The sequence below is a fragment of the Meles meles genome, chromosome 15, assembly GCF_922984935.1.
Source record: "Meles meles chromosome 15, mMelMel3.1 paternal haplotype, whole genome shotgun sequence".
NCBI classification, from domain to species: Eukaryota; Metazoa; Chordata; class Mammalia; order Carnivora; family Mustelidae; genus Meles; species Meles meles.
In genome coordinates this window covers 6,792,545-6,819,419 of record NC_060080.1, presented here as the reverse complement: position 1 = coordinate 6,819,419, position 26,875 = coordinate 6,792,545, and the positions used below count along the sequence as shown (strand labels likewise).

The 26,875-nt window shown below is 42.9% G+C and overlaps 1 protein-coding gene and 1 pseudogene across 3 annotated transcripts in view; one reads left to right on the top strand and one right to left on the bottom strand.

Moving 5' to 3' along the window:
- Positions 1–24,238, bottom strand: part of TAF1B (TATA-box binding protein associated factor, RNA polymerase I subunit B) — a 73,364-nt gene extending 49,126 nt beyond the window's left edge. For 2 of the 3 annotated variants that reach the window (XM_045979145.1, XM_045979146.1), the window contains exons 1-6: positions 22,208–24,238; positions 20,726–20,824; positions 15,705–15,792; positions 13,532–13,629; positions 11,543–11,638; positions 5,861–6,014 (exon numbers count right to left, since the gene is read on the bottom strand). In XM_045979145.1, coding sequence (XP_045835101.1) covers positions 5,861–6,014; positions 11,543–11,638; positions 13,532–13,629; positions 15,705–15,792; positions 20,726–20,824; positions 22,208–22,225 — 553 coding nt within the window. In that variant the 5' untranslated portion in view covers positions 22,226–24,238. The remainder of the gene's footprint in view (positions 1–5,860; positions 6,015–11,542; positions 11,639–13,531; positions 13,630–15,704; positions 15,793–20,725; positions 20,825–22,207) is intronic. The other variant, XM_045979147.1, reaches the window with a different exon arrangement.
- On the top strand, positions 9,925–10,098 carry LOC123926224 (annotated as a pseudogene).
- Positions 24,239–26,875: the final 2,637 nt, after the last annotated feature.

Here is a 26,875-nt window from a genome sequence, read left to right as displayed (position 1 = left end):
GCCATGTAGGGACACACAAAGTGATGGGAAGAGAAGAGACAGGTGCGACTTTATATGGGTGGTCAGTGAAGCCTCTTGGGGAAGATAGCATCTAAGCAGAGACCTGACTGAACTCAGAATAACTCCTGAGAGTTCTCAGGAAGAACACTGAGTTCATCAGCAGGAGTGAACTTAAAGGAACAGCGAGAGCGGGGATTGGGGGAGAGGCGGCGCCTGGGTGGCTCAGTCGGTGGAGCATCTGACTCTCGGTTTCAGCTCAGGTCATGGTCTCAGGGTCAAGGGATCCAGCCTGCATCAGGCCGCGAGCTCGACGTGGAGTCTGCTTGACATTCTCTCTCCCTCTCCCTCTGTCCCTGTCCCCACTCACACACTCTCTGAATAACTAAAATCTTCAGGGGATTAAAAAAAAAAAGAAGAACAGCAAGAAAGCCAGTGTGGTGAGAGCATCATGGGTAAAGGGAAAGTGGTAGGAAATGATACAAGAAAGAAAGTAAGAGGGCGCCTGAGTGGCTGGTTGGTTAAGCATCTGACTCCTGATTTCAGCTCAGGTCACGATCTCAGGGTGGTGAGATCGAGCCCCATGTGGGGCTCTGTGCAGGGTATGGAGTCTGCTTAAGTTCTCTCTCTCCTTCTGTCCCTCTCTCTCTCAAAAATAAATACAAATGAATAAAAGCGAGAAAGAAACCATATTACATGGGACTTTGTAGGTCACGTTCTGTACTTCGGATTTTATTCTGCATATTGTAAGAAGTTTCTGGAGAGTTTTAAACAGAGGAACAACCTGATTTCATTTGTACTTTTAAAAAGCTCTCTCTAGTTGCTGTAGGAAGAATGGAGCTATAGGAGGGCAAGAGTGGACACAGGACACTGTGTCCTTTCACCTAGGACAGGGATGACAAGCACTTGGACTGAGTGGTGGCAGTGCAGGCGGGGAGAAGTGGTTGGAATCTGGACGTATTCTGAAGCCAGGGTCAGCAGAATTTGCCAGTGGACTGAACGTGAAGTATGAGAGAAAAGGAAGACAAGTGTGATCCTGACAGTTTGGGCCTTAGCAACCAGGAGAATGAAAATGCCATTTACTGAGACAAGGGAGATGGCAAAAGAGCAGGGCTGACGAAAGACATCAAGGTTTTAGAATTGCACGTGTTAAGTGTAAGATCCTATTAACTGTACAAATGGATATGGTAAGTAGATAATTGAATATAAAAATCTGTAGTTCAAAAAAAAAAAAATGTCTGTAGTTCACAAGAGAATCTGGAGACAGAAATTTCTGAGTCATCAGTATGTAGCTGGTATTTAAAGCCAGAAGCAGGATAAGTAGAAAGCAGGACTAAGAATGACCCCAAGAGACTCCACGATTTCTTGGACAAATCTCTCTAAACTATTTCTCAAAATCCCCCTTTCCAAGTCCTATAAATCCTTTCTTCATAGCATTTATCAATAACTGAACTTTTAAATAAATGTGTGCACTTACTGTCCAGCTCCTCCTACAACAATCTAAGCACCCTGAAGGCAGACAACCTTGCTCATCACTGTGTCCCCAGGGCCCCACGCAGGCTCTAGCACGAAGGAGGAATCCAATAAATATTTGGTGACAAAGAGGCCAGCAGTTCAAGATTTTCACCAGAGTGAAAAGATTTTTTTTTTTTTAAAGATTTTATTTATTTATTTGACAGACGGAGATCACAAGTAGGCAGAGAGGCAGGCAGAGAGAGGAGGAAGCAGGCTCCCCGCCGAGCAGAGAGCCCGATGTGGGACTCGATCCCAGGATCCTGGGATCATGACCTGAGCCGAAGGCAGAAGCTTTAACCCACTGAGCCACCCAGGCGCCCCTCACCAGAGTGAAAAGATTTTTAAACGTGCAAAGAGGGAGCCTGGGTGGCTCAGTAGGCTAAGCATCTGCCTTGGGTTCAGGTCATGATCCTGGGGTGCTGGGATTGAGTCCCGCCTTGGGCTCCCTGCTCGGCGGGCAGTCTACTTCTTCCTCTGCCTCTCTCCCTGCTTTTGGTTTCTCTCTCTCCCTCTCTGACAAACAAATAAAATAAAATCTTTAAAATAAATAAATAAATATAACATGCAAAGATTCAAGGTCAAGGCATGTTGTGGCAGTACCGTTTATAATATGAAACAAATTTAAAACGACCAAACCGACAGGAGTAGAAATTTAAATAAGTAACTACACAACGGAAAACTATATACCAATTCACTCAGTGCTTAAGTCGGTGGTTCTCAAAGTACAGTCCCTAGACCAGGTGCATTAGCATCACCTGAGAACTTATTAGAGCTGCAAATTATTGAGCCTACCAATCTATGCTCTAACAAGGCCTCTGGGAGATTCTGAGGAATGTTAAAGTTTGAGGACGACTGTTTTAAAAGAATTTATAAAGACGCAGATTTCAATAAAGTATTATGTTTAAAAATCTATATATATAAAGGCTTCCATGTATACATATGTGTATATATACATATACATAGAAATATATATACACACACACATAAAATGAGAGAAAGAGGCTCTCCAATGTATGGCGGCTTTCAGTGAAGATGGCAGATTGAAAACACATAGTAGCTTCTGCTCTGTCTCACTACAACGATTATAGAGGAATTTTTTAAAAATAGACATAAACTCAAGAACAAATAACATGGAGAAGGAAGACAACAGCAATAAAATTTTAAAAGCTGGAAAGCCTATGTACAGGTAATTATTGCTTTAGCAGTGTAGAGAAAGCTGGATTCAAAGCCAGCAGAAGGGAAAACCATAAGCCAATGTAACTTTCCTCTGGGGATGTCTAAAGAAAGCTCCAGAATTGGTTAAACCCTGGAAATTGGGTGAAAGTAGGTCTAACACCAGAAAGATTGCCCGAGAGTTGACTGGGAAGCAGTCAGAGGCTCAGACTCCTGCCCCAACTTCGTGCAACAAATGCTTGCCTCCCCCACCCTCGCCCCCGCCAATCTGGGAACACAACTGGGAATTTCTCCTCTAGAGAGGGTGAAACAAAAGGTCTCTTGGAATAGGGCATGTCAATCATACACACAGTTGAGAAAAGGGTACATTACTGAAAACAGGAAGATTAAGTGAGGTGTACATACTGAGTACCAAGACAGCCCCCAAGCCCCACACTCCCCCCCTCAGGCCTTCTACCCACCTGGTTCCTAGAACAGCCAGCATTACACCCTGCAAACAGATGACTCAAAGAGATTTCTCTTGAAAATCCTACCAGCTCAGGGGGAAAAGATTTAAAGATGATAATGCTGGAGGCCTGCTAAGAAAACAGTCCAGCTAGATCACGCACAGCACAACTGACCAAACTCACTGCGGGTATAAGGCTTCCACTCAATTTTCAGTCTCCATTCTTAAGAAGACCAGCCATATTGGGCTCATAAACATTTGAAGAAACTCTCTAATACAAAAAGCAGAGAAGAAAAGATTCAAGTCAAGGGGAAATATTATCAATATCATATTAACATCCTCAGTAAAATAAGAAAAGATGTACCACGAAAACAAGGGAGTAAACCAGGAAAAGATGATACAGTCAAGGAAATAAGGAATTTAACAAAAGAGCGGTAAGAGAATCTTCAGGATGTTGGTAAAGAGATCCCAAAGATAGCCGGGTCATAGGTCTAGCGATGTATCATTGTAGATTAGAGTAGGTCAGAAGTTCCACAAAGATTTCTTCCAGAATATGAAACTGGTAGAATATCTCAGAATTTGGGAGATTTCCAGAACTGGGAGGAAATATGGAGACACAAGAGTAATAAATTATAGACTGGTAATAAAATAAATAGAAAACGAAATAAGTAACAAGGTAATTATCGACTCTGGGAAAACAAAAATATATACAGAAAATGTAATCATAAGGGCGCCTGGGGGGCTCAGTGGGTTAAGCCTCTGCCTTTAGCTCAGGTCATGGTCTCAGGGTCCTGGAATCAAGCCCCACATCAGGCTCTCTGCTCAGCGGGGAGCCTGCTTCCCCCCTCCCCACCCCCCGGCCTTTTTCTCTGCCTACTTCTGATCTCTCTCTGTCAAATAAACTTTTTAAAAATCTTAAAAGAAAAAAAAAAAAAAAAAGCACAATTGTGTGCCGGTGACTACATGGGGAGAGGGGCAGTGAGGATTGTGTGAAAGAGCCAAGACTTCATCTTTCATCCTGGGAATTCAATAGCTCCTGTCCAAAAGCAGCAATCAAGATGCATACCACAAGCGTGTGCTCCAGAGCCACGGGAGCCGCAGAAGAGTGAAAAGGAACGCCCCTTAGGAATGGCACATTTAGGTGAACAAGGGACCATCATCTTTTCATAACAAGCTTTATAACATTTTTTAATTACATGCATGGAGGATTTTGATTTAAAAATGTTAAGAGGGGCGCCTGGGTGGCTCAGTGGGTTAAAGCCTCTGCCTTTCACTCAGGTCATGATCCCAGGGTCCTGGGATCGAGCCCCGCATCGGGCTCTCTGCTTGGCAGGGAGCCTGCTTCCTCCTCCTTTCTCTGCCTGCCTCTCTCCCTACTTGTGATCTCTCTCTGTCAAATAAATAAATAAAATCTTTAAAAAAAAAAAATGTTAAGAATGAAGAAATAGCAAACATTTTTGTAAAAAAATAATAAAACTCCTTTTTTCTCTTTATATATGTGAATAGAAAACTTTCTGGAATGATCTACCACGGCAACATGGTTATTTTTGGATGACACAGTAACTGGTGATTTTCCTTTGTAACTATCTGTATTTTAGATTTTTGAAATAAGGGTTACATTCATAGTTACTCTAAATGTACAAAATAAAATAAAGTCTAAGGATCCTCATTTACTAAAAATCAAACACACAAACAAAAACTTAACACGGGTAAATAGTCAAGATGCTCTAAAAGGCTTGGATGCTTTGAGAGTCCTAGTTGTCTGGGACAGCGTGAGCTCGGGCCGGCCTGAAAGCATGGAGCCAGAAACTCAAGATTCGCCGCTGCCCAATTATTGTGTGATCCGACGTCCTTGACTTCTCTGGACACAGAAAGTAACTTACCTGATATCTGTGTCACTGTGCAGTCCAACAAGTAATGCGGATATACTGACAAAAGGAATTTTTACTTTAGAGGCCAAGAGGCCTGCAAAGCAGCAGTCCATACAAAAAAAATGTTTTGCTGAAAATGTTACATAACCACACAACCCAGATTTCCACAATCCCTAACACCAGACAGTTTGGAAGCTATTTCCCAAAGAACCCCGTCAGCATGCATCAAGATTCTAGTAATCTGTAGTAAGAGTCTGGTCTGTTCTCTGAGGTGTTTTCCATCATGTTTTTTTTTTAAAAAAAAAAAAAAGAAATGTAGTGTGGAAACAGTGAAAATCATGAATAAATGCCCTGAGAAGGTCTATATCTGTTACCTTAAATATACTCCTTATCTATTTTAGATTATGGAGTTAAATCAGAAAGTAAAACTCACACACATACACACAATATGGTTAAGTTTTGCTTTAGTCTATGCTTAAAAATTGGACATACCGTCTGACTCTTACCTATCTCACCGTATGACTAAGATCTGTCATCTTTCTATTGCAACTTTTCTTTGAAAATTCTGAGCCCACACATATACGATCTTAGTCCCGCTAGTTCCTTCTCTCTGGATTCACGTATTATTTAAGTTCCTTTAAAAATTACACAAAAATACTCACGTGGAAACAATGTACCTTTTTAAAAACTGCACTAAGATTTCATTTAGTTTACCTATCTTTTAGCCAAATGATTTAGCAAATCATTCTTTCTTGCCAGGCCGAGTTCCTTTCCCGAGAATATGAAAAGATTGGACTGAACTATTTTTAAGGTGCATTACCAGCTTTAAAATTCTAGATAGCCTGATTCTCATTTTTACCTGATTGTGACACTCTGCTGATGGGGAAAGCCTTCTGAGTGTGACCATCAAGCTGAGGGTCTGGTCCACTTTCAACAAAAGAAGGGCAGCTAAAGTCACTCAGCAGGTCAGGCTCACTATCCCAGTCTGAATGACTCGGGTTATCTTCTAATACCTATTTGCAAAATAACACACATAAAATTATTACATTGGAATTTAAAACGCAATTCATTTCCACGAGCTACCAAGTCCCGCCCATCTGAAACACCATAAAATAAACTACCCTAGGGAACATCTGCCATGTTCCTAAGACTAAAAGACTTTTACCTCTATACTGTGCTCCTGGCTTTCCAGGCTGCTCCCGGAAAACGTCTACAGACACGGGTGAGCAAGGTAACAGGCTGCCAACAGACACAGCAGGCTTCCTTCTCCCTCTAACTAACATCTCTCTTGTAGCCCTAGTAGCCACACCAATAAAAACATCAATAATGACTCCGGCACAATGCTGGCTTCTCTTCACTGAGCCTACCTGGGAATTTTCACTTTGTATCTTTGCTACTTCCATTTCTCCTGCCTGGACTATCCTTTCTTCTCTTTTTCTCCAATTCGTTATTTACTGTCATGCTGTCTTTCCAACCAATTCTTCAATGACTTCTCGATTCCCTGAACTCCTGTGGTACTTTACTATTTATAACATTTAACTGACAAATACACTGATACCATTGTTTAATTTTTCACACGTGTATTGTTGAAATGGTGGTCACAGTGTTCCTAAGAAAGGTCGGCTGGCTGGCTACCTAAAGGCCTCGTTAGCTGACATAACCTTGGGGAAACTGATCACAGTTAAAAAGCCACATTATCAGCCATGCAGACCGGGAAACTCAATCTTATCAAGAGGAGGTAAGATTCATGTTAAGGAAACTCACAAGAGAATAAATTTAAAAAAAAAAAAATCAGGGATGAGATACTTGTGTCATCTTTGAGAAATCTGAAGCAACTGTAGGAGAAAATGTCCACAAGCTTAGGCAAGCAACCAGCTGCCAGGAACCTGACCACATAATCTACTCTCTGTCTGATTCTTCTGGTGTACTATCCAAGCTGCCATCTAAAAAGCCCGTTTCGGGGCACCTGGGTGGCTCGGTTGGTTAAGCATCTGCCTTTGGCTCAGGTCATGATCCCAGGATCTTGGGATCAAGCCCCACATTGGGCTCCCTGCTCAGTTGAGAGCCCGTGTCTCCCTCTCCCACTGCCCCTCCCCACCACTCATGTGCTCTAATAAATAAATAAAATCTTAAAAAAAAAAAAAAAAGCCAGTTTCCCCCTCTGGGCAGCCAATCCCACCCTTTCTACTCAAAGCTTATCCCTCATTTCTATTTTCCCTCTCCCCATTGAGAATTTCTTCTCTCGTATTATTTCTATCAGTACACAAATATGCTATCATGTATCCCACTTAAAAGAAAAAAAACTTTCCTCGACTCCAGCTACCATATCATCTCTCTGTACTTCTCCGCAGCAAAATGCCTTGGAAGAGTTATCCAGATTCGCCGTCCCCAATTTCTCTCTTCCCATTCGATCTTAAGCCTCATTCTAATCACACTTGCCACTGCGCTGCTCTGCTCATCCATTTTTAGCCTTCTCCTTCCCGACCAGGCAGCGCGTTTCAAGGTTAATCCCTTCTCTCTTCTTGAAACACTTTTCTCCTTGGATTCCAGAACGCCCTCTCAGTCTCCAGGCTTCCTCCTAATTTACCAGTTGCTCCTCCGACTTCCTTGCACGGTCTGCTTTTATCCCAGGCATCTTCATCCCAGAGGAACCCAGAGCTCAGTCCTTGGTCCCCTTCTCTATCTTCACTCCTCAGTGACGTCATCTGGTCTTTTGATTTTAAACACCACCTACTATGTTGTTTGCGACTCTAAAATGCCCTGCCTCTCCCCCATATATTAGTGTCCCTGACATCAGGGTCTATCTTATTACCAATGGCATGTCACAGTTTGATGTGCAGCGTGATTTTCATTCTTGGGGATATTTAAAATAACGGAGCATCTTCCAAACAATGGCATTTGAGATTTGATAAATTCTAATGTACATTAACAACATCCAAATTTTTATCTCTAACATAGTCCTCTCTCCCGAACTGAAGACCTGGAAATCAAAGTACTTGGAATTTCCTCTCAGATGTCCAGCAGCTGTCTCAAACTTAAAACATGTCCAAAACCAAACTATAGCTCTTCCCGTTCCACCTGATGTATGAGACCCCAAACTTAAGTCATCCTTGATGACTCCTCTCTTTCTCTTACACCCTATGTCCAACCAATCAGGAAATTCTGATGACCCTACCCTAAGTTTATCTAGAATCCTATAGCCCTTATCACTTCCATTGCTACCATCTTATCCCAGCCACCACCACGTCTTATCTGGAGGAGGGCTTCTCAAACTTTAGTGTGCACAGAAACCACCTAGGAACTGTGTTAAAAAGCAGATTCTAATTCAGTAGGTTTGGGGGAGACCTGAAATTCTGTATTTCTTCCCCAAGATATCCCCATGGCTCACTCCCACTTAAGATTCCCTGATCACACCACAAATAACACTCTTTCCTGCCACCCCATTTTCCATCTCCCTTATCCTACCCTGATCTTTAATAATCACTTGTTCATTTTTTCTGGGAGTTTTAAGTAGTTTATCTCACCCAAGATCACCCAAGATCACGCACTGGAGCCAGGATTCAGATGCAGACCTCTTATTATTCTTGGTTCAGTCACATTCAAAGCATGCAGGAATTACTGAATATTTGAGAAGACTAAGCTTTTTTTTAATCCTTTTATAATTTAAATTCAATTAATTAACATATAGCATATTAGTAGTTTCAGAGGTAGAGGTCAGTGGTTCATCAGTCTTATATAATACCCAGTGCTCATTATATCATGTGCCCTCCTTAATGTCCATCACCCAGTTACCCCATCCACCTGCCCACCCCCTCCCCTTCAGCAACCCTCAGTTTGTTTCCTAAGATTAAGAATCTATAATGGCTTGTCTCCCTCTCTGATTTCATCTTGTTTTATTTTTGCCTCTCTTCCCCTACAATCCTATTGTTTCTTAAATTCCATGTATGAGATCATATGATAACTAGTTCCACTCACTTCGTTAAAAATGGCAAGATTTCGTTTTTTGATGGCTGCATAATATTCCATTGTATATATAAACCACATCTTCTTTATCCATTCATCTGTTGATGGACATCTGGGCTCTTTCCATAGTTTGGCTATTGTGGACACTCTGAGGCTATAAACATTAGGGTGCAGGTGTCCCTTCGGATCACTACATTCTTATCTTTGCAGTAAATCCTTAGTAGTGCGATTGCTGGGTGGTAGGGTAGCTCTATTTTCAACTTTTTTTTTTTTTTTTAAAGATTTTACCCATTTATTTGACAGAGAGAGATCACAAGTAGACAGAGAGGCAGGCAGAGAGAGAGGGAGGGAAGCAGGCTCGCCGCCGAGCAGAGAGCCCGATGCGGGACTCGATCCCAGGACCCCGAGATCATGACCTGAGCCGAAGGCAGCGGCCTAACCCACTGAGCCACCCAGGCGCCCTATTTTCAACTTTTTGAGGGACGTCCATACTGTTTTCCAGAGTGGCTGCACCAGCTTGCTTTCTCACCAACAGTGTAAGAGGGTTCCCCTTTCTCCGCATCCTCGCCAGCATCTGTTATTTCTTGACTTACTGATTTTAGCCATTCTGGCTGGTGTGAGGTGGTATCTCTCTGCGATTTTGATTTGTGTTTCCCTGATGGCGTGATGTTGAGCATTTTTTTCAGGTGTTTGTCGGTCAACTGTATGTCTTCTTTGCAGAAAGCTCGTGTCTTCTGTCCACTTCTCAATTGGATTATTTTCTTTCGGTGTTGAGTTTGGTAAGTTCTTTACAGATTTTGGATACTAGCCCTTTATCTGATAAGACGATTCCAAAACTCTTCTCCCATCCTGTCAGCTGTCTTTTGGTTTTGTCGACTGTGCAAAAGCTTTTTATCTTGCTGAAGTCCTAACAGTTCATTTTTGCCTTTCTTTCCCTTTCCTTTGGAGACGTGTCTATCTAGCTTTGCGCAGTGGCAGTATCGTAGCCAATGAGGTTTATCCGAGGCGCGATTATTGCTAACTGGAGACGTGTCTATCTAGAAGTTGTTGCAGCAGAGGTCGAAGAGGTGCTGCCTGTTCTCTAGGATTTTGATTTTTTTTTAAGATTTTTATTTTTTTATTTGACAGAGATCACAAGTAGCAGAGAGGCAGGCGGAGAGAGAGGAGGAAGCAGGCTCCCTGCTAAGCAGAGAGCCCGATTCAGGGCTCGATCTTGGGACCCTGATATAATGACCCGAGAAGAAGGTAGCAGCTTAACCCACTGAGCCACCCAGGTGCCCCTGGATTCTGATTTTAATCCCAGTGGAGAACACTAATAAAATAGATGACCCATACTTCATAAAAAAAAGAGATAAAAATTTTCAAGAAAGATTTATTTATCTGACAGAGAGAGCGAGCACGCGCACATGTGCGTGCGCACACACATACACAAATGGGGGGAATGGCAGAGAGAGAAGCAGACTCCCCGCTGAGCGGGGAGCCTGACCTGGGCCTCGGTCCCAGGATGTTGAGCTCATGACCTGAGCAGAAGGCAGATGCTTAACTGACTGAGCTGCCCAGGTGCCCCAAGATCAGATTCTTAACAGCCTGGATGGCTCTTTCTTTTCTTTTTTCTCTTTCGAAGTGTCACCTAAGACCCACATGGCATCTTTTGTTTCCTTGAGCAGCACCCGCCCCCTGCATCAAGAGAGGATGGTATTTCATAACTTCGTCACTGTAGAATTGTCTGTTCAAGTTATTCCTCTCGAGTTTATTTAAATGCACGGTCCCAGGTGCAAAAAGGAAGTTTCCTACACGAATTGCTTAGGTCAGTGCCCCTTCCATCATTCTCTCTCCCACGGCTCCGCTGCTCTACACTTCTCCTTCTTAAGCCCTATTCCTTTCACTCAGACCCGGATTTCTCAGGCCCGGATAACTCAGCTCTGCATGTGAAACCCCGGCAGCTCCAACCAAACAAGGATCCACTGGGCCAAGTCTCCAAGCTCTTAAGAAACACATGTCAAATAGATTCGGAATCTCTTCTCAGCCCTGGAGAGTAAGTACCACACATCCAACATAGCACAGTTTATCAAACGTGCCTTTCTCAGAGGCGGAATCTTCCCGTACCCCCAATGAAATGTCCCACGGCACACCCGTAATGCAGTTAAAAGCAAACTAATAACGTAAATGCTCCGGGGGCGGTGGGAGCGGGTGGTGAGGCATCCAGACTTATTTTTCTTCACATAAAGCCTGCTGAGCAGAGATAACTGAGCTGCGTCATGAAATACCGGGTAAGTGGGTGGGTATTCCAAACAAAAGGAGAAACATGCAAAAAAAAATTTTTTTAGTACTACAATTAATGGAAAGTCCTTAAGCTTCTATTTAGAAGTTAACTACAAATTTGTTTCAACTAGTCAAATAAGAAGTCAAAATTAATTCCAGTGTCTAGATCAGTGACCCTTTCCTTCTGGACTACAAGAGAAACCTCTTCCCTGACAATTCTCTGACAAGCATCACAAATCCAGATGAGACTGGACCGGTCTTCATCTCTGTGTCCACCAGAAATGGCTCTTCATCCCGCTTCTCACTCGTGACTTACCGGAGCTTTCCTTCCCCTGGTGCACACCGGGTTCTTACAATACGCCTGCTTGCTCTTCTGCAGGTAGCGCTTCCAAAAGTTATGCAAAACTTCATCCTAAGGTAGAAGGGAAATGAGTAGTGATGGTGACAAGCACACTGGTCCATCCAGACCACTTACACTTCGTACACTGCCCTCCATCTAAATGTCTTACCTTTCTACTCACGTTTCTTAAAAAGGATTTTTATCGCAAAATCAGGTATATGGGAAACACCGAATAAGTTCTTCATAATCACAGATTTTTAAAGAAGAGCCTAATTCCAAAAAGATCACCTAGTTGAATCCCTTCCTTTTGTAAAAGTTTAGTATATAAAGAATGAGAGAAAGGAAGGAACTCCTATATGACCACACTTCTCATTCGAGGCAAAGCTGCTACTGGGTCCAAGTGGAAGTAAAGTAAGATAACAAAACACATTTCCTATTTATTCGTCACCCACTAGGTATGAGGTATCCATTAGTTCAAACACAACACTGCAAGATAGCTACCATCTCCATTCTACCACTGAAGAAACTGCGTAAATTGGCCAAAATGACCCACCCAGGAAATAGAAAATCCATTAGTAGGCTCTGGAATCAGTTTTGACTCCAGAGCCTGTGTTCTTAGCATAATGCCATTCCTGTGTCATTTAAATAGTCAGGTCTGAACAGTTATGTTCATTGGCTAATTTCAGACAGAACTGTTTCCAGGATTAACCCTGATGAAGTGGGTAGAAAACCATATAGGAGTAAACCCTACTGTAGTTGGTTGGTATAACTATATGAAACTATAAATTACAAAGCATTTGTAACATAGGATGACTTGAAAGAAACCCCCAGATTTCACAAACCCCCAGATCACCCCTGTGGGTGCCATCTGGTCTCTCACATTTTTGAATTTTTAACCAACTGAGTTACCCAGGTGCCCCACTCATGTTTTTTGTATTTTTAAATCCTATAATACTTCTCAGGGTAGGCCCAGAGTCCTCCTAGACCATGCATCTTTCTAGAAGGCATTCTTGCTGGCTTGCCCCAAACACTGGTTTGAACAACAAAGGCTCCTTTACAAATCCTTCCTTGGTGACTTCAATACACGTTGATCTTTCTACCTTCTCTTTTTGCCCTTAATGTCACTTATGAGCACACTGTCCTATCATTTCATGTTTACTCATTCCAAATATGCGTAAAACCCTCCCTTCAACTCGGCTAGCTCTCTTCACACCCAGTTTCCAATAATGGGTACAAAGTGAGTAACAAGAACCAACTGGCTTTCTAAAGAATTTCTGAAATGGCTTCAACCAGATGAAGAAACATGAAGTTCACACACAGCAGGGATACCGGGTACTCTGGAGGGGCAGCCAAGTCCAAGTGTGGTCCCTGGACCGGCAGCATCAGCGTCACCTGGGAACTTGTTAGAAATGACCTACTGAATCAGAAACTCTAGAATGAGGATACGTAACTTGTGTTTAGGTGATTCTGGTACACATTCAAGATTGAGAACCACTGACCTAATCTATCACTCCCCAAAGCACATTCTGGAACTCAAAATCCTGATCAATGCTACGCCCGTATATCCCACACTAAAGGACTTTGTTCTCAAGTTGTGAATACTGATACGACATCCCCTTGCATGTCGTATCAGTATTCACAACTTAAAAGCACATTAACACATAAAAGACACCAAAACGTCCGCAAAGTTATTTGTTTTACTTTATTTAACTTAATTGTTCCTAAATAGCTGAAGATTAAAACCTTTTTTATTTTCTTTTAGTTCTTTGCTTATTAATACCCTATAGAACACACTCTGAGAATTATTGATCTAATAGAAGGAGGAAAGCAAAAACATCAGAAAAGATGGTTCCTCTAGGAGTCCTAGTATCATTACTGATAATCCTACTTTTCTCCTTGGTTTCACTCCAAACTTACTGCTCTTCAAACAAAACGTAAGGCTGCATCCAGACACGATGGACTTACCTTTAATTCGGGGCCTACTCCAAGGGTCTTTAAGGCTTCTGCTTGTTGGTAAAGTATCTGCTGAAAACCTTCACACACATACCAATCCCAGCCTTTCTCTAGACGACAGATAACACGGTTCAGACACTTGTACTCCTATTTACTCCATGCTACCGCAGTTACAACTGTGTTTTACACATTACAGCTCGAAGTGTTTTATATTCCTGAATAGGATTTCCATCCTTATACTCTCCTGTTTCCAATCCAGCAAATATGGACACAAATGCTGAAGCTAAACCCCATTTTTATAATTTTTCAGATTTTAAATATTTCAAATTATCTACAATTTTTCTGAAATATTAACACAAACGGCAGAAAAAAGAATAGTCACCAAGTTAAAAAGTGAAGTAAGTTTTAATAGTATGTACTGGACAATGAAATGTCTTGTACTGGACAAGACCCCGCAGAATCCTAAGGGAAAGAACGCTCAATACTCAGCCTGTTTCTCCCCTCCTCTCTTCCAACTCACAAAGAAAGAGAACAATGAGTATTTGGAGAATGAATGAACAAAAGCCCAGATGTGATGGTCCAGGAGTGTAGGAAAGGGCAGTGAGAACACTCAGAGAAAGTAAACTACTCAACGGCACTCTGCTTTTCCGGAAATCGTTCTAGGCTACAGGGAGACACCGGAAGCAAGGAGACCAACGCTAATTGCGCTCTGCCTGGGCCCCAGATACACAGTAGGTATTTTAAATAGGTTATTTCCTTTAATCCTCAGAGTAACCCTAAGAGACTGTGAAGAAATGTGCCACCACCACAGCCAGAGCTACTTGTTTAAAGAGAACTACAAGGTGAAGAAAATATTAGAATCTGTTAAGAGCCTAATGTTTTACTCCTCCCTGCTGGAAAAAGACGACGACTCTCTGAACAACACCAAATCTGCACCTTTTACACTTAGCCGATGACGTCTGTCACTGGGACTCCAAGATCCCCTCCCCTGCACGGGCTCCTACTCCTCCCCCCGCTCACTACCTCAGTTTCTTGGGTCATTTACGAGGGAAGGAGAAAGCCTCCACTTCTGACGCTTTCTGAAGTTGAGTAAAACTCTCCAAACTGTGCCCGTGTGCACTCTTCTTCCAGAGCACTGCTCTTGCAACGGGTAAGGCATACTCTGAATTCAGAGTTTCTATTTTCCATAACAAGTGGTATTAATATTCTCATTTTACAGATGAGGAAACTATGCTGGGTCAAAGAAGTTGAATGGAGGCACATAACAGCTAATTTGAAGCACCTAAATTTCCTGCAGCAGTTTAAGTTGAAACTCTACATTTTAGTTACTTAAGTCACATCCAAATTAATAAAGTTCTACTCTAATAAAATTTAATTAAAAAGTAACCAGCTTCTAGCCTAACAAAAATTGTCACTATTAAAGGTTAAACAGAAACAAAAGTTAGCATTGAGGCTTTCTGTCTGTTATTCATCTAAGAATAACAATGTATTTCATAGAGATATTTCACAAACACTGATATATCTATATTTCATGTGTGTGCATCCTTAAAGCTACCTCACCTACAAGAATCCCCCCTATCATTAGCCTTTTTCAAACTGGAGAATCTGGCTCTATGTAGTCACAGAAACAAAAAGCATCAGTTAGACTTTACCTCCGATTATTCTCAATCATGACTAATTATATGTACTCACTGGATTAATGAAGTAGATTACCTTTCAGAGCACACCCCTGCTGAGATTATTTTAAGGAAAATAATTTTCCTATTTTAAAAGGGTGTGTTCAAAATTGAGTGTGAGAAATGGGTTTCTAAAAGTTGAACATCACGTTAAACTTGCCTAACCTGACAATTCCATACTTGAATCATTTCAGAAAGTATGCATTTTTCTTTAAAAGCACAGAAAAAGCATATTCCGAATAGATCACAAGAACAGAAACGTGCCAACAGATAAGAGGGAATACACTCCATTATTTTTTGCATAATAGTTGCTCCACTTGAAAAGCAACTCACAACCATAAGCAGGATGAAAACAGGATATGCTTAAAGACACTTACTTCCAATTTTACCATCACAATTACCCACTTTCATTCCACCCTGGATGACCTGTTTACGAATCTGGCAACTTCTCAAGAATCTATTTAAAATTCCATTGCACATCCCTAAACACATATGAAGAAAGGGCTTACCAAGTTTTCTTTTTCTTTTAAGTCCCCGGTTGATGGCTTGTATTTTAGTATTAGGAATAGCCCCAGTGTTTATGACTTCCTTAGATCTCTGCAGGAGACAGACAGACCATTAAAAAGGTAGTTTTGCATCTAAGTATATTTCCAAGCATGCTCTGGAAGTATAATGAACCAAACTGTGAGTGGCAGGATTAAGGACAGTAACATTTTGGGAAAACTATCCACTGTAACATTTTGGTTAACCTTTACATTGCTTTTTCATTCAAAATTTTTCACTAACCAAAACAGTACCTGGAACACAGTAAAACACTAAAGAAAGTCTGGCAAATGAATGAAGTTTTATTTTAAGTCACTTTACTAATTTTTTCAAATGAACCCTAATGTTAAAATCAAATTTGTTCCCTCTTTCCTCCATCCAAACACACTCCGGAATTAAGAGAACTGTATTTATTATACCAGTAATGACTATGCGACATACAGATTCATTTCAACCTGCTTTTCTATGTCTTTTAATAATACAGTTTTCATTTCTGAAATTATGAAAAGTACTACTTTCTATTTTTAATCAAATCCACACAACTTTAGAATGACTAAATAGTGAGTATAATTCATCCCACAGTCTTCAACTCCAAGTGCTCTCAAGGGCTGGGACCTAGTATTCTGCCTCTCTCACAACCAGAATAAAGGAATTAAGTCTTAATAAGGGAGGAGAGGTGAAGATTTTTAAAAAACAGGCAAGATTTGTGTATTTCTCTAAGCTTAAGAGATTGAAATAAAGTTTATCTTCAGCCTTCTTTAAGAGTAAAAGAAACATCTTTAACAAGAGGATTTGGGGAATGTATTTCCTCTAGTCACAGAAACCACATTCGAAGTCATTCTGATGGATTGGGTTGGCCACACTGAAAACAGAAGACACAAGAGAATACATACCAAAGCAGTTACCCTACAAAGATAGGTACAATGTATTAAGAGTAGGCAGGGATACTGCTCCTTGGAGAGTCTACTTCTCCCTCTGACTTTCTCCCCTCTCATGCTCTCTCTCACTGCCTCTCTCTCTCTCAAATAAATAAAATCTTAAAAAAAAAAGAAGAAAAAGAGTAGGCAGGGATAAAAAGGCTTAAAATCTGGATTAAATGAAAAGTGAAATAACTAAAAGCTAGAAAAAACTAAATATCTAAAGCTGGATCTATAATTAATTAAATTACTGAATGGTTATATTGTGGGATATTTATATAGGCAATAAGACTGTACACAAATGTTTAGAATAACACAGGAAAATATTTAATTAAGATAGAAGATTCAGGGGCGCCTGAGTGGCTCAGTGGGTTAAGCCGCTGCCTTCGGCTCAGGTCATGATCTCAGGGTCCTGGGATCGAGTCCCGCATCGGGCTCTCCGCTCAGCGGGGAGCCTGCTTCCCTCTCTCTCTCTCTCTCTGCCTGCCTCTCTGTCTACTTGTGATCTCTGTCAAATAAATAAATAAAATCTTTAAAAAAAGAAGATTCAAAAGTGCTCACTCACATTCCCTTTCCCTTCCATACATAGAAAAAAACGAAAGGAAGCAATTAAAATGTTGACTACTGAGATTACTGGTGATTTTATTTTTATTATTTTTTTTAAAGATTTCATTTATTTGACAGAGAGAGAGAAAACACAAGCAGGGGGAGCGGGACAAGGAGACTCCCCGCTGAGCAGGGAGCTGTATACGGTACTCGATCCCAGGACCCTGGGCTCATGACCTGAGCTGAAGGCAGATGCTTAACTGACTGAGCCATCCAGGTGCCCCAAGATTACTGGTGATTTTAGCTTTCATCTTATTAATTTCTAAAATTTTTTTTAAATAGTAGGTAAGTTTTATTTTTATGGACAGATTTCTTCAGGTATCAATAAACATTATTAAAAGCCTAAAAACAAGCTGTTATTGAACATTTTCTGCAGATATTACACAGATATATACATTGTTCTGAAAGCATATGCAATTATTTCATTTTATTTATTTTCTTAATTTCTAAGTTTTCTACAATAAATCTAATGTTATAGTCATAAAAACCTATTGAACTCACACAATTCTAGCCTACACCTTTATGAAATATCTACAAGAACATCCACTGTCTAAATTGGCTAGATTTAAGACCTGAAAAAGGTTTTCCTGTTTCAAATACACCAACGTAACATTCTTATTCTTTTACTTATTGAGAAGGCCTTTTTCCAGATTACAGCAAGTACCCACAGCCTAGAATTACAAACAAGGGAAGACCTGGAGGGCACTGAGGGTACAGAAAACCAGAGAGCTGCACCATGAGCTCTACTCTTCACAGCTAGAACCACGTCTCAATGGCCATCCTCCACCCACTAGATACCAACATGGCCAGCACACAGCACCCGACTCCAGGCAGCACAGATCACATCACGTGCTATACAAAGAACATGCCTGGGGTACCATGAAGCCAAGAATAACCACTGGAGTTGTACAATCATAGCTCTGCCTCTCCTACGGAAGGCCCGGAGTTAGGTTCCTGGCCTATATAGAGATTCTGCCCAGCTTTAGGAACGCTACATCCTTGGGGCACCTGGGTGGTATAGTTGGTTAAGTGTTGGAGTCTTGGTTTCAGCTCAGGTCATGATCTCGGGGTCGTGAGACTGAGCCCCACATCGTGCTCTGCGCCCAGCTCAGAGTCTGCTGGAGATTCACTCCCTTTGCCCCTGTCCCTGCTCGCATTCTCTCTCTCTAACATGAAAAAATAAATCTTAAGAAAAAGAAAGAATGCTACATTCTTGACCAGTTACTCTATATAGGTTGTCTTTCAAATGTGGAACTAGTTAGTGTGGTGGTATTAGGATCTTTCAAGTTAAAATGACTGCAGTAGATTTTATCAGAAGCAAACAGGAACATTATCAAAGACAGAAATAAAAGAGGCAATTAGTTAATGCAGTTTAATTTCCACAAAAATAGCACGCTGACTTCACGTGCGAAGGGCAAATAGTCCAATTAGGCGCAGCCATCCCTGCTGTGTGTGTTTGCCCTGCTGCTACAGGACAACCCAACCCTGGGCAACACGGCTAGCGCCTCCCTTGCATCACAGCAGAGAGGGCCAAACTGCACATGTCTACAGTGTCCATGGTGGGGCGTCTGGGTGGCTCAGTCGGTTGAGGGTCTGATTCTCGATTTCAGCTCAGGTCATGATCTCAGGGTCATGGGATGGAGCCACAGGTCAGGCTCCAGGCTCAGCGAGGAGTCTGCTTGAGATTTTCTCCCTCCACCCCATCCCCCACTCATGCTTACACACCTTCTCTCCCTAAAATAAAGAAATAAATCTTAAAATAATAAATAAAGTATAGGGGCGCCTGGGTGGCTCAGTCAGTTAAGCGTCTGTCTTCGGCTCAGGTCATGGTTCCAGGGTCCTGGGATCCAGCATTAGGCTCCCTGCTCAGCGGGGAGTCTGCTTCTGCCTCTCCCTCCGCAGCCCACAGGCGCTCTTTCTCTCTCGCATGTGTGCGTGCTCTCTCTCAAGTAAATAAAATCTTAAAAAAAAATAAAAAATAGAGGCACCTGGGTGGCTCAGTGGGTTAAGCCCCTGCCTTCGGCTCAGGTCATGATCTCAGGGTCCTGGGATCCAGCCCCCCATTGGGCTCTCTGCTCACCGGGGAGCCCGCTTCCCCCTCTCTGCCTGTCTCTCTGCCTACTTGGGGTCTCTCTCTGTCAAATAAATAAATAAAATCTTTAAAAAAATAATAAAAATTAAAAATAAAGTGTACAAGGTCATGTGTACACATGCATGTGTGTATCTACACACACCTACACATCCGTATGAAACATCACATCAAGACACTGAAATACCCACCACCCACAAAATTTCATTGAGCTAGCATTTTTTTAATATTCTGTGTGACTTAAGTGGGAAGCAGGCATAAGGACTGCAGCTGTATACTGAAGAACGATGATTGTTTCAAGAAAAGCTCTGTGTGACCAACAACGTAAATGAGCCACTTTTCCTCAAAGGAAAATTTTCTTTAGTTGTTTTATATATTTTGCTCAAGTTTTTGGTTGTTTAAGGTAGGAAGGTAAATCTGGTTCCTGTTACTCCACCTTGACCAAAAGCAGAAGTCTACAGAGTTACTTTCCTCTGTCCCAAATTTGCCTTTCTTAAGTCTATATGGTTAATGTAATACTTGTTCCTTCCGGGCTCTATAGAGCTGGAGCCAATCTTTTTCCAGAGAGGATTCCTGGCATGTTCAGCCTGTCCAGTAGCAGACTGTCCACACCCCTCGATTATTTTGGTTATACTGCCCTGAATGTGTGGTCACTGGAACAGGACCCTGCACTCCCAGTGTGAAGGTGGCCTTATCTACCAAGGTTACATGCAAGATAGTGTGACAATCTCTAATGTAAGAGGCAGGTGTGATGGAGTAAAATGACCATGGTAGTCGGAAGACTCAGGTTCATGTCCTGGCTCAACGCTTTATACTTGTGTGACTTTGGCAAGCTCATGCTCATGCTCAATGAGGCCTACTTGCCCCATCGATGGACAGGCACAACAGTATATCTCACAGGTGGCTGTGAGGAGAAAATGAAATAATGGATACGAAAACAGCAATCTCTAAGGTACTGTACAAAGATAAAATGACAATGAAGCATATTTCCAACACTCCCAAAGTCCTCAATCTTTCTAACATTCCAAGTTCCAAACCTCTAAGCTACCACAATATATTAAAAACTCTTACATGAGTATTAATAAAAAAAAACTGTCTCACCTGTAAGTATAATTTTAATTATTTTCCCTGTTACTACACAGTCTGAATCATGAAATTATTCACAAAGAAGGCCCAACATCGTTTCAAAAACCCATCCTAAATCTCATTTACTCATTACTCAGCTCACATGTAAGCACCTGGAAGACTACTTTTATTCTTGGAATTTGGGCACTGCAGGAGTGACAAAACCTCTCATTTGGGAACTATGCCACCTATCAGGCTAAAACCGTAATTTTAAAAACCTCAGCAGATTCATAAATGATATGTCACTTACTTCTGTAACGTTGTGGCAGGAAGTGCAATAATATTTGCCTTCATCAGTGAGACCCCAAGAGACAGCAGCACACTGGGTGCATCTTTCCTTGAACTCTTTCTATAGGAGAGGACAGGAAAGCTGTTACCATTAAACCATATCCAATACACTGCACCTAAACCCTGCAGTTCTACAAAGGGCTCCCTGCAATTTTACCCTACAGATAAAAAACAAACAAACAAACAAAAAAAAGCCATAGAAAATTAAAAATGTACCAAAGAGACTATAAACAAAGAGAAAAACAGTTCAGTCTTCTGAATAGTCTGAAATGGAATTAAACGATTAAAAAGGTTTCTAAAACACGCTGTGAGGAGGAAAAAAAAAAAAAAGAAGAAGAAAAGGTGGTAGGGGGAAAATGGAGAAAAGAATGAGTTAATAAAACTCCTGGGGAGTGCCCTGAGGGAAAAAAGAGAAGGAGATTTAAGTAAAGAAAAGACCTTAAAAATAAAAATTGCATACCATCTGGAACTTTCGCAATGACACTAAAAACACACACCACAAAAGAACCAGCTTTTTTTTGGAGTTGTTCCAAGTTTCAATTTATTCATTCAGCAATATACGGAAAATCGCCCGTGTATGCACTCGGCATTTAACTGGGTGCCGGGGATTCAGTGGTGAGCAAAAGAGACACGATCCCTACCTACTACAGCAAACGCAGGTTAGTGGTGAGATGTAACTATTAACGTCATTAACCCAGCACGTACAGACGTCAGTCATCCCTCACTCGATAAACATCTACTGAACATCTGTCACCAGCAAGGCCTTCCATCACCGCACTGCTTCCGTGAGCACAAAGACGGGCACTCAGCTACTGGTCCCGAACTCTCCGGTCGTGGACCTCATCGCTGATCTAACTGCCCAATACGGCCAACGAATGCAGCATTTTGTGTCGTCTGTCAAAACTGAACGCCGAGTTTATTTCAGCAAGTCGGGAGAGTCTGCCGTGACTCCGGAGCACTACCTGGAGTGAGTCAAACCCGAATTTGGAATCCCTCCCCAGACCGCGGCGACGATCCGCAGAGACGCGGGGCGGGGCGGGGGGACTTACTCAGAGGCCAGCCCGTTCCAGCCCGGCCCTCCCACGCCCACCCCGGGATCAAAGGGAACTTGTGGGTGGCCCGGTCCACGGGGGGTGGGCCTCGTGGGTGGCCACCCCATAAAACCCACAACTCCATCCCCCTCCTGAAACACACCCACATGGACTAACGCCCCGCCCTCCCTTCACCCACAACCTCACCCAGCCAGAAACTCCAGCCTCTCGCCCCAAAACGCGCGCACGCCCGGCCCGCCAGCCCCATCCCTTTCCCCGCCCCGCGGCCTTCCGCCCGCCCTCCTCCGGCCAGCGGCCGCCCCCACAGCCAGTCGGCGTCCTCCAGCCTCTTCCCTCGGCCTCACTTCCCTCCCGCCCCGCCGTCGGGCCCGCAGGGCGCCCGGCTCGCTCACCGCTTCCTCCACGTCCATAACCGCGTCGCCGCCGCCGCCGCCGCCGCCGCCCCCGCCCGGCCCGTTACGCGGGCAGCCGGCGCAGCTTCCGGGAGCGCCGGCAGGAACCCGCCGGGCGGAAACCGAGGCCGGGCTTCGGGTTCCGGACGCTTGGGGACGCGGGGTCGTCTCCGCTCGCTCCGGGAAGGAAGCTCCGCCACCCCTGCAGCCCCCTCCCAGACTTCATGCCTTTCCCCCGTCCAGGTAACTGGAGCCGACCTCGGGAAGAAACGCGGCGCGCCGACTGCGGAGCCGATTCGGTCCCGCTGGGACCGTCTTCCCCCGCACGCTGCCGGGTAGGCGGTGGCGGCTCGCCCTCCCCGCCCCCCACCCAGCCCGGACGGCGGCGGCGGCTCCCCGAGTCGGCTCCAGTCCGGCGCTCACTGGCACGGGAGAGGCTGGGGTTTGGAGGAAGGAACAAGGCTGCTGAGGTAGACCTGGTGCAGTCACCGTTTCCTGCTCCCCGTGCCTCAGTTTCCTCCTCTGTACGCATCCGAGTACTCGTATTAGGCGAGGATTTTACTTGGCAGCTGTTGGAGGCATTACACGACCCGACTTATGTTTGAGAGACCAGTGTGACCCCTGTGGGGAGAAGGCTGATGGGGGCGAGGGCAGAAGGCAAGTCAGGAGACCAGTGAAATAATCCAGACAAGATCCCATGGCAGCTTGAACCAGGTGAAAGCACTAGAGACAGTGAGAATTACAGAGATTCTGGAAATACAGACTGTAAAGGGAGAGCCCTGAGGATATCCTGATGGACAGGAGGAGGGCGGTAGGAGAAAGACTCAAGGGTGACCTCAAGATTTCTGCCCTGAGCACTGGAAGGGTGAGGTCTGGCTGAGTCGGGGCAGGCTGTGGGTGGACCGTTTGGGGGTAGGGTAGAGGAGGAACCAGGAGTTTGATTTTGGACCTGCTAAGTTAGAGATGCTGCTAAGACCTCCAGGCAGGATGAAAAGACAATTTGACATTGGAGCCCAGCATTCTCAGGTGGATTCCGGACTGGAGATACACACTCGGGAGTTCTCTCTGTCCAGATGGTATTTAAAGTCATGAGACTAGAGGAGAATAGAGAGGGACTGGCTCTCTATTCACTCATTTACTTGTCGATTCATTTATTTCCCCAAGTTAATTAAGCACCCACTGCATGCCAGGCACTGTTCGGGCAATTGGGAAATGAGAGGTAAAGAGTCCCAGTCTTCAGGAGACCCCCCCCAGTCCAGTGGAGAAGTCCGTCTCATTATTTTAGCATGGCGCTAGACAAATGTTCTGCCCATTTATGTCACCCATGTCATTTGCCAGGCGTGGCTCTGTGCAACCTCAGACTCTTTCTGAAAAACCTTCCCTATCCTTGCAGCATGAAGGATTGCCCTAAGAACAGCTTGGTGATAAACCTTTTATTTTCTAGATCTCTCGTGGTTTCAGAGGTGGAAATATTAGAACAGGAAGGGACAGTACTGAATGCACAGCTGAAGAGTTAATGTATTGAACTAAAATACCAGATCAGGAATCTTTGTCTTTTTGTTCATTGCTAATATATCCAGGGCCTGGAATAGTACTTAGCAAACAGGATATGATCAATAAATATTTGTTGAGTGGATGAATGACTTTGTAAGATTTTCATGTATATGCAAAATGGTTGAAGCAGATGGCACACCTTGATTTGAGACTTTGGATGTGTGATTTCACAGAAATGAATGACAGATTTTTCCAGCCATTCCTTTGCAGAAAATTGAGTGCTTTGAGCAAAGTCAGCCCTTTGGAAGAAAATGTTTTCTTAGACTATAAGACTTAAAGGAGGGTTTTAGCAGAAAAGCTTTAGTATGCAGTTCTTAAAACCTCTGGCCCAGGTGCCATTTTTGTTTATCAGATTGGCACAGATTTTTTTTTCTTCTTTTTGGTCTAATGGAAATTGTCAATGGTAGAAGTGCTCAGTGAACTGGATTCTGCCTTATGGCGCAGGTGAGCTTGAATGTGGGTATGTTTCTTTTCTTTTCTTTTTTTAAGATTTTATTTATCCATTTGAGAGAGGCAGAGCCAGAGCGAGAGCACAAGGGGGAGGGCAGAGAGAGAGGGAGAAGCAGACCCCCCTGCTGAGCAGGGGGCTCCATCCCAGGACCCCAAGATCATGACCTGAGCCGAAGGTAGATGCTTAACCATCTGAGGCACCCAGGCGCCCTGTAGGTAAATTTCTGGAAAACTGTTGAGCTACATAGAGGTGGTATGGTGGAACAATATCGAGGTAACCCCAAGAAGAGGAAACAGGGAAATAAAATTAGGACAGAGATAATAAATCTTTAAAGGGACTGAGGATTCTGGGCCAGTATTTTACTGAACACCTTGACTGAATGTATTAACATGTCTAAAGAAAGAATGTGTACATCAGAAAGAAATATATTTAACCCTCCAAACCTAAATTCTAGCAAGGACCCCAGCTCTGCTCTTATGCACAAGAAGCTGCTATACCCAAGGTTCCACATAAGTAACAGACACAGAAACCAACACTAATTATTACTCAATTCTGTAATAGAGCCAGTAACTCTAGGCCGAGAAATTTGAAATTTTGATGTGATGGACAAATTCCTAGAAAAATACAAGTTACTGAAAGGTATATAGAAGAAATAGAAAATCTGAACAATTATTTAAGAAGTATATTCTATGTATAAAAAAACCTCATTAAGAAAACCCCAATTTCATATGAGTTAAAGATAGTAAATTCTACCAGATGTTTAAGAAAGAAATAGTACCCATCGTACACAGACTTCTAAATAATGGGAAAAGTGAGTTCATTTACCAGAACATCTTATAAGGCTAGCATAACCTTGACATCAAATCATGGCAAGGATATTTGAAAGAAAGTAAAAAAGTCTGTTGTATTTCAGAAGCAGATGTAAAAATTCCAAACGAAATATCAGCAAATTGAATGCAAGTCCTTTGTTATATTGGGCAATACAAAAATTAATTTGAAATGGATCACAGCCCCACATGTACTAAGTAAAGCTATAGAGCTTCTAGAAGAAGAATCAGAAAGTATCTCTCTGACTTGAGACAGTGCAGATTTCCTGAAAAGCATAGTCCCAAAAGCACTATTCATGAAAGAAAAGATTGCTACATTGGACTTCATTAAAATTAAGAACTTTAGAAAAAAAAATTAAGAACTTTAGTTTATCAAAAGACATTGTTAAGGCAATGTCTTAACAACCCAAAGACTGAGAAAAGGTATTTACAATGGATAAACTCAACAAAAGACTTATATCCACTACAAATAAATTCCTACAAATAAAAAAAATAGGCACTATTTCACAAAGAGGATAGTTAAAAGATCAATGAAAAGCTGCTCAACATTATGATTCACCAGAAAAATGCAAATTTTAAAAGCACAAGGAGATGCTACAACACATCCATTGGGATGGCCAAAGTTAAAATGACAATATAGGGCACCTGTGTGGCTCAGTGGGTTAAGCCTCTGCCTTCGGCTCAGGTCATGATCTCAGGGTCCTGAGATTGAGTCCTGCATCAGGCTCTCTGCTCCGCAGGGAGCCTGCTTCCTCTCTCTCTCTCTCTCTCTCTCTCTCTGCTTGCCTCTCTGCCTACTTGTGATGTCTGGCTGTCAAATAAATAAATAAAATCTTTTTTAAAAATGACAATATCGAGGTTTGGCAAAAACATGGATAAATGCAGTCTCTTCTGCATTGCTGATGAGAGTGTAAACTGGCAGAAATATTTGGGAAAATTGGAGGAAACGCGAACTGTATGCTAATTACGACTCAGCAATCTACCCTTTGATACATTCCCAAGAGAAATTAGTACATGTGTTCACCAAAAGATACATGCGAGTACTTCGTTAAGCTTTCTTTACAATAGCCCCGAATTACAACGACCAAGTGTCCATCAATGGGAGAATCAATAGCAAATAGTGATAGTCACACCATGGAATCCTATACAGGAATAAGAAAGAAGGAATTCATGCTACAGGCAGCAACACGGATGCATCTCACAGAATCGTGACCTGCAAAAGAAGCCTGTGGTGGATTTAAAGTGGACGTACGTCCTTTGCCGCCTTCCCGTTGGAAGATGCAGTCCTTCTCCCTGGCCCTTGGGTCCGCCGTCGTCCGGTGGCCGGCTTGGAGCCACAGAACGCTGAGTCAGTGGTGGTGTCCAACTTCCAAGCGGTGTCTCTGCAGCTTTTGCTTTTCCTCAGATATGCTGTCCTGAAAGCAGCGGCAAGAAGTCCAACTCCCTTGAGACAACCATGCTGCGAGGAAGCCCAGTCGCGCCATGTGTACTAGGGAGGCGACACGGAGGACTGAAGTTCAGACGTATGAGTGAAGTCTTCGGGATCTCCCAGCCTAGCCGGTCACTAGCCACATGCAGCCCCTGCCCCATGCTACGTGGAACAGAAAACCACCCAGCCATGTCCTGCCCCAATTCCTGACTGACAGAATTCCAAATCAACACAACAGTTTTTGTTTTTAAGCCAATAATCTGATGTGCTTTGCTATAATACATAGTAGTTTGTTACAAAGTAATGGATATGCCACAGGAATTGGTTTCGAACTAGAATGTTCTATAGCAAAACCCTAAAATACATGCCCAGAACTAATCCAATCCAGAAGCCTCTTCCTCTAGACA